The sequence below is a fragment of the Artibeus jamaicensis genome, unplaced genomic scaffold, assembly GCF_021234435.1.
Source record: "Artibeus jamaicensis isolate MK-2021 breed Jamaican fruit bat unplaced genomic scaffold, CSHL_Jam_final contig_468, whole genome shotgun sequence".
NCBI lineage: Eukaryota > Metazoa > Chordata > Mammalia > Chiroptera > Phyllostomidae > Artibeus > Artibeus jamaicensis.
Genome location: NW_026521846.1, coordinates 1,998,683 through 2,006,913, shown reverse-complemented (window position 1 = coordinate 2,006,913; position 8,231 = coordinate 1,998,683). Strand labels below are relative to the sequence as shown.

Below are 8,231 nucleotides of genomic sequence, written 5' to 3'. Positions count from 1 at the left end.
GTTATGTATAACCTGCTGTGCAATTTTATTAGAGGACAAAACAGAAGTAACTTGCCCATATTTCCTTTGGCTTTCCCAAGGCTTCCTTAAAAACTTAAAAGCTCTTGTTTATTTCATCCTTTTTTTTTTTCCCTAATTATCCCCAGTAAGGGGGTTAATGCATACAAATTTAAGTATGATTGTCAGGCAGATTGTTCTAGCAAGTTATTCTAGTGGTATAATGTTTAATCTGAACTACCTTGAGGTTTAGTATCATCTCTGTAGAAGGAAAATTCTAACCTAGCTATTATTGCTGCCAGTGACCCTTTATTTCAACACAAAACATGAAAATGTGTTTCAGCCTAACTGGGGTAGAAAAAAACGCCAAGAGTAAATTGCATTTTAAACCCAGAAAGATGCTTTTCAATAGAGACATCCATTATATTTACACTGGAGTGGACTTTGGTTCTGTTTTCACCCTTTATTGGGAACGCAGGACAACATTACAGTTTTTGATCATTAAATGAACAAATGTGATATGGTATTGAACAAACAGAATAATGGGAGTAAGTAGTTTTCCATTCAGCAGGTAGGAAAGAACAGGCACAAGATCTTCAAAGACAACCATATTACTACTCAGCCACCAAAGGGTTTTGGCTTCAACTCAATGGCTGGAAGGAGAGCCAGTCTGGTCAACAATCTTAATCACAGCAAATCAGTATCTGCATAATTTTTCAACCTAATTGTAGATATAAGAGAACTGTACATTAACTCATAAACTGATCTGGATAACCACTGAAGTGTCCTCCATTTGCAGGTTGGTAAAATCTTCAGAGTGACTGTTGGAGCAAGGAGCCTTTCATGTGCTCCCAGTTATTATACAGTGCATAGAGGCTAGTAAGTGTTAGTCCTGCTAGACCACCTCGTGCTACCCCTCGAAGACCACCTGAGAGAAAGAAAAATAAAATTTGTATTGCATCGTGTCCTAACATCAATGGATTAAACACGAGTATCTCAGAATTGAGACATAACCATTCATGTTTATAAATACTCTGTCCCAAACAGGAGAGTAAAACTTTTAAAAGAAACACAAGAAACCAATCAGGAGACAAAGTCCCTAAATGACTTCTTTAATATATATACTATATTTCATATTTGTAATAAAATAACTTTTAATGTCACAATTTGTAACTAAGATTATCAGCATTAACAGTTTGACTTTTCTCAATCAGACTTGTTAATACTTATAAAAAGATCTTATGCTTATTACCATTGAAGTCCCAGCCAGATCAATAATTTCCTGCTAGTTGTAACAGTTTAGACTTAATTGGCACTATCAATTGATTTAAAGTGATATATAAACAAGGGCACACCCTCTATGGAAATGGTATTAATCTTTGGACTCTACAGGTTCTCAAAATCCTAACTTGGAAGACTGAAGTAGAGGTGATAACGAAGCTTTGAATTAGGTGCTGATGAAGTATCAACTTTGCTGTCCCCCCATTCCCACACTGATGTGTTCAGACAATATTCTATTGCAAATATTGAGCAATGAGGCTCTTGGAATCACTGCACTAGTTGAAAAACATTTAAAGATTAACAATGTTTTATTTAAAACGCAGAAACAAAACTGTTTCAACCAATTAACTGAAGAAAGCACCCAAATCTACTAAGACAAATGGGGGGTACTCAAACTTCTAATAAATACTTGATGTTCTCTAGAGTTTCACAAACAGGTAAGGACCATAAACTTAAGGTAGCCTATATTGTACCTAAAGTTGTTTTAGGAAAGCAAAGGAAATGCAGCTGTTGTCCAGTGATTTCCTTACTAGAGGTAGGGGACATTAAAGCCTGTGATTCAGTGATGTTGCTCCATTTACTTCAAGCCAATCATTTCTGCAATGATATCCTGCCAGATGGTTTCAGCTAACAGATTAAAGGGACACTCCTTCCAAACAGCCTCTGGAGAGTTCTGATAGCTAACCTGCTTAGGTTTCCACTATGAAATACCCTATTTATCTCTCTCAAACAGATCCATACAGAGACTGCTTACATCATCTCTAAATGTCACGTACGTGTGTGTGTGTGTGTGTGTGGTGGGGATCAGAAACATCAAAAACGTTTCAGTAGGTGGTGTCTTCTTGAAGTCCAAATCTCTGTATCATCTTGCTTTAGTTACGACTAGTCATTACAGTTGAATTTGCAACTGTATTCAGTGTGTCTGAAATATAACTTAAAACAGTTCAGTTGAATAAAGACCTACCATTTATTTTTGACCTGTCAGGTCAATAAAAAAGAAAATGAACTATAATTAGACCTAATTCTTAAAATGGAAAAAAACTACAAAGTGCAGAATAAAAGCTAAGCTATCTGCAACAACATCACTATGGCTCAGTTAATAGACCTACACTTTTTGAGTGTAATAAGCAAATTATAAAAATGTAATACTCCAATCTGTTCTGATTCAACCCAAAGCAAAAGTTAAGATGGCCTCACTGCTGTTTATTAGTTGAAAAATGATGGAAGGCATGTAACTGAAAACAGTAAGTTGCAGATAACTATTTCCTGGGACCAAACATTTAGACTCACTTCCTGGACCTTTACTAAATTAAAAACCACAGGGCTCTGAAGTCTACCAACTGGTTTGGAAATAGCCAAACTGTTCCTGCCAGTTGGCCCTTTTGGAAGCATTTTCGGCAATCAAATAACCCCCTCCTGGGAACAAAAAGGCTTTCAGATACTCTGACCAAAATGAAACAGTTCAAATCAATTAAGTTAATTTCTTTAAAGACTAGAAAAAAGTTATTTCCAACAAGAAGACACCAATCTTCACACCAAGAAGGCACAAAAAATATGCAGTGTTTGATTTACTAAGTACCGTTAATCCTGACTCGAGGGTAGCCTTTTTATCACATACCAACCATGTTTTAGTTTTACCACTAATTTCAGAGTTTTCCAACTGTTTTATCAGTTAAATGTTTGGGACTTTGGCTTTAGGCTTTCGGTACTCCCAACAACTTCTGCCCAACTAAGTACAGGAAATTGAGTAGCAAATCAACTTGCTTTGAACACAGAATAATCAAATAAGGACAACTGTCAGTCTCTGCAAAGCACAACAAGCATGAGACCTGTGTTTCACAGTTTTACTATCTTTTGGATCCTTACACACCTCTTCTTGAAAGGGCAAATATCACCTCTTTTAAGCTTGGGGAAATGTCCAAATTTTTTAAATGCTTTTTGTGAGGCAGAGAGTAGGTTAGTGGCAGAGCTTGCACAATGATCTGACAATTTCTTTAGAGCAGGAATTGGCAAATTTTTCTTACAGTGGCTAGAAAATAAGTATTTTAGGCTCTGAGGGATCAAAGGCTATTATGAAGCATTCATATAAGATTTAAAATGTTAACTTTAAAAAATGTAAAACAAAGGAACAGACATATCTGGCAAACAGGAACTGGTGGCCCCTGCTTTAGAGGAACAGCCTAACCCACACACTGAGATGACTCTAAATTTAAATTTTTGTTAAACTTACTATTTTTAATAAGTATGATAAAATGCACATAACATATCATTTAACATTTTAAGTGTGCAGATCAGTAGCATTAAGTACACTGGCACTATTGTGTTACCATCATCACCATCCATCTCCAGAGAACCTTCATCTTCCAAAATTGAAACTCTGCACCTGTTAAACATATCTCCCCACTCCCCCTCCCAGGCTAATGCCCAATTTAAGTTTTATTATGTTGATAAATATTACTCACTTTTTTACTTTTATCAATGTAGTCCAAGACATAATTGTCAAAATCAAGATAGTACTGATTTTTGTGATGCACAACAGTGGTGTGTTCCCCAGCCTCACCCTAATTCCCAGTTGCCTAATTCTTTGTTCTTTGCATGATTCTAAAGAACATGATTATCTTGCTATTTCTTGATTTTTAATGGTAGAGATTGTCTTTTGACTTCCTACTATGAAAACTGGTAAGTCTTAACAACTGTACAAATGTGCATACAGCAGAAAGGAAGTAACTGGTTACCTCATTTACATGTTAATGAAGGGAAGAGAGGTCACTTGTTGTATAAACAAAGAAACTGAAATTCAGACAAGTTACTGTCTTGTTCACACAGATGTTTAGTGCTAGGCAAACGACTCCAAAGCCTATTGTCTTTTTACCACAGAGAAAGGAACAATCAAATATCTTGAAAGGAGTAATAAGTTGAGCTGGGCCTTAAGGATGGACTGGATTATCTGTTTGGTCATATGATATGTACAAGGAAGGTATGGGAGAAATGTTTGGAAAGATAGGACCAGAGCATGGATAACTCAGGTGAGAAGTTTAAATTTAAGGTTGAAAGGCAATGTGTTGCCATCAAAGGTTTTTGGACAGGGAATATTAGAATTACAACCCTCCTTGAGAAAGATCAAGCCAGAAATAGGAGCTATGATGGAATCGAGGAAGAAGCCTGAAGTCAAAATGATCAATGAAAAATATTACTAGAGAAGTTCAGGTTTTGTGATAAGGGCCTCACCTCAGGGCATAGGTGGTAAACTTCAAAATAGATGAATTGAGGGGGTGTTGACAGAAAAGTAAAAAACAAAGGTGACTGGGTGTTTCCTGCTTCCTTGCCTTTTCTTTACTTTGTTAGAGTGGAAGCAATTGTGACTTTAAACAGCATGGTGGCTAACTCTGCTGTGCTTCCCTCACCATAGTCCCATCCATCTCTTCCTTGTAATCCCAGTTCTTCCATGCAAGACTAAACACTAAAATACTATCTGTTGTTTTTGACTCCCCACATTACGGGTGTCCTTTTAGTACTATTTTCCACCAGATCCTTAGTCTTTTTGGTGGTGGTTTTTCTGTGAGTGGCAGGGAGTATCTCAGACCCTCTTTGAGAATCATACACAAGTTCCAGAGGGTTTTCAACCCTGAGTGAACACTGCTGGTATAAACTTTGTACTCAGGAGAAGGGTGAAAGTTTAATTCTTTGGAAGTCACAATACACAACATAAGGCTTATAAATAAATAGAAATGCTAGTACTTAAGACGAAAGATTAACTGATGCCCAGTTAAGCCAAATTCTGTACCATGGCCTATGAAGCTCTATCTTTTCCATGATTTAGTTCCTTGCAAGTGTTTTGGTTCCAGATTCTACTACTCTTCCTATTGCCTTTGAATTCCCACGTCAGGGCCTTTGATTGTGCTATTACTCTTATCTACGTAAATCATTCTCTCCAGATCCATATCACACATTTCCTCATCTGTTGGTGTTTGTTCAAATATCACCTTCTCCTTGAAGCCTGTCTCAAATGCCTTGGTACAGACAGTTTTGCATGTATGCCTTAGTTTGCTATAGAATAAACTGCTCAATGTTAGATATTACTTGAACAAGGAATTTACATATTTCAAATATTAATAACTAATGCCAAATTACCCTTCAAGGCACTTGCTTATCTTTTGCCAATATTAAATGTCATTCTAACATCCATCACCTTACTTAAGCTAGTTGGTGAAAAATATTATCTTAATGTCTTATTTTGTTTTCCCCGGTTGCCCATGAGACTGAACAGTTGCTATTGTTTAGCAATGATTTGTGGTTTTTTTTCCTGAAGTGTTTTGTCATATCCTTACTCCATTTTTTAGTGGGTTGTCAGTTTAAGTGATTTGTTGAAATGTTTTATATATTATGACAGCTGTCTGCCTAATTTATGTTTTATGCATTTTTATTTACTGGAAGAATGCTGATGCTAGTAATGGAAATAAAGAAGTCATCAAAAGGCTCCTTTTTACATACAGAATTTTGAAAGCCTTGCATTCATGGATAAATATTACCTATTAACAATAACACCAATGATAATTGCTTAAGTTGATAACTTAGATTTGTACATCTTTTTACTTTTATTTAGTTTGGCTTTATAAGATGACTTTCTTATGGAAGGAATAGGATTAACAGATCAGGGTGTTTTTTTTTGTCAGTGGGAAGTGGAGCCCATGTCTTGGTTTGAGGCCTTATTTTCTGAAAGTAAGTGACCAGACATCTGAAACATTCCTAAATTTATGGATGATAGTAAAACTATAGCCGTTCTTGTTCTGGTAGAATAGAATACTAGTCATTCTTAAACAGACTTTCGTATGCCACAGGAAATCTAACAATGACATCTCATGACTTCTGGGGAATATCTACCTAGTTCATTAAGTAAGCAGTAGGCCTAAACTAAAATCATATGAGAACTATTACTAAAAAAAAAAACAAAAAAAAAACCCTTTAGCCTATTTTTGGTCTTACAACACATTTTCTCATGTGGTATTTTCCCTCATAATTTCTCTTTCTTGTAAGCAGCTGGAAAGTACTACTTTTGTACTAAAGTGTCTACATTAAACCATACTGCTTTCATTCTAAACTCCTTCCTTTTTAAAAATTTCTATTTTTAAAGAGCACGTTGGGGATTGGAAATATTTTAGATCAGAAGGAATTAGCCATTCCCTAAATGTAAAATTCTTAAAGAAAAAAACCACAAAGTGATTTTGCTTATTTTCAGAGAGAGGAGAAAGGGAGAAAAACATTGATGTGTGAGAGAAACATCACTTGGTTGCATCTTGCAAATGCCTACTAGGGACGGGCCCTGGCCTGCAACCCAGGCACGTGCCCAGACTGGAAATTGAATCAGTGACCTTTTCAGTTCACAGGCTGGCGCTCAATCCACTGAGCCACACCAGCCAAGTCTCATGTAAAATTCTTTTCTTTACAGTTTATGGTGGCTCTAGACTAAGTGCCCGAACTCTTCCAAATCTGAAAGTGGAAGTTACATTTTGTATTCATGTCAAATTCATAATTCTGTGCTCTGTCTTAAGTTTATCCCAAACCAGAAATCAACAAGACTCTAATCTGCCTCTGTTAGAGTGACTTTGAGTTCTGAGCCAGGAACTATGACACAATGCTGGATTGTGGTTCAGCACATTATTTACTTTCTCTATGTTCCACAATTTAATGGAAACTGCAATCAGCTTATCACCTGACAGAGTTAATGGAAAATCTTTTTCGATTTTTCTCTTCTAAGCCAATGGCATTCTCTTACATAATTTATGTTAAAGCTGACCCAAGCTATTACTGCAAGGAAGTTCTTGACACCAAAAACAAGGCTCTCATTTCTTTTGATAATATTTAGCCTTCCCTAGCTTTTAAATATGCATAGTGTCTTAGATGATAACTTGCATTCTTAAACTCAGAACTGCCCCTAACACAGGAAATGCCATAATGGCTTATACTGAGTAAGAAAACAGGGAATGGTGGAGACCCAGATGGAGCTTCAGTGCCCATCCAATGGAGTAGAAGCAGCTGTCCACTCTGCTCCAATCATTTGACACCATGCAATGGAGCTTGATGTATTCCATTTATTAAAAAGGTGGAATTCCAGATTTTTGTGAAATCTGATGTTTTTTAAAAATTAAATCATCATTTAAAACATACTTTGGGCTGCTCTGACCAGTGTGGCTCAGTTGATTTGAGTGCTGCCTCATTGAGTGAAAAGTTGCTGGTTTGATTCCTGGGTACGTCTGCGGGCTTCCAGTAGGGGGCGAGCAAGAGGCAGCCTATTGTGAGAGAATTTGTTTCTCTCACACAAATTTATCTCTAAAAAAGAAATCTTAAAAAAAAAAAAAAAAAAGCCAACTGAATCCTTGCTGTTGGGTTGTTGCCTTTGTGCTGCCAATTAAAATTTAAATTTCTTTTGTCTGATCCTACAGATTTTCAATGTGTAAAATTATTTTTAGGTTTTTAACAAGACTTTTTGATGCCAAGACAACATTTCATGGACATATTCTACCCGGAAGCTCTGTTTGTTGTGTCAGCACATTCATACATGTTGCAAGAAGTTTTGTGAGCTCTTAGGGATAAAATTTCAAATGTAATTTATTTTCAATACAGAAAAGCCTCTCTATGTTAGGAAAACTTGGACTTTATAATCATGTGAGACTTTTTTTGTTTCTGGTAAAAATTAAGCAAAAATGTCTAATATATATGATACAGGAATTCCTAAAAAACAGAAAAATTACACAGTTAATCAAGTGTCTAATAAGAAAGCAAGCTAATAAAAGTGCTTTTCAGAGATAGGAGTATAGGACTTACACAGTTTAAAACTAAAAGGTGATGAAAAATTTAGGGCTGTCATTGCTTATATGACATTTTGAAAAAGTCATCTTGATACTGTGCTCATCTATAAAACTGGGGTGTGATTATCACTTCATGGTGTTTTAAAT

The 8,231-nt window shown here is 36.0% G+C and overlaps 1 protein-coding gene across 1 annotated transcript in view; it reads right to left on the bottom strand.

Annotated features, from left to right (window-relative positions):
- Nucleotides 1-435: 435 nt before the first annotated feature.
- TIMM23 (translocase of inner mitochondrial membrane 23) overlaps nt 436-8,231 on the bottom strand; it is a 32,006-nt gene continuing 24,210 nt past the window's right edge. Inside the window, exon 7 of the mRNA XM_037143115.2 lies at nt 436-925. Coding sequence (XP_036999010.1) covers nt 810-925 — 116 coding nt within the window. The 3' untranslated portion in view covers nt 436-809. The remainder of the gene's footprint in view (nt 926-8,231) is intronic.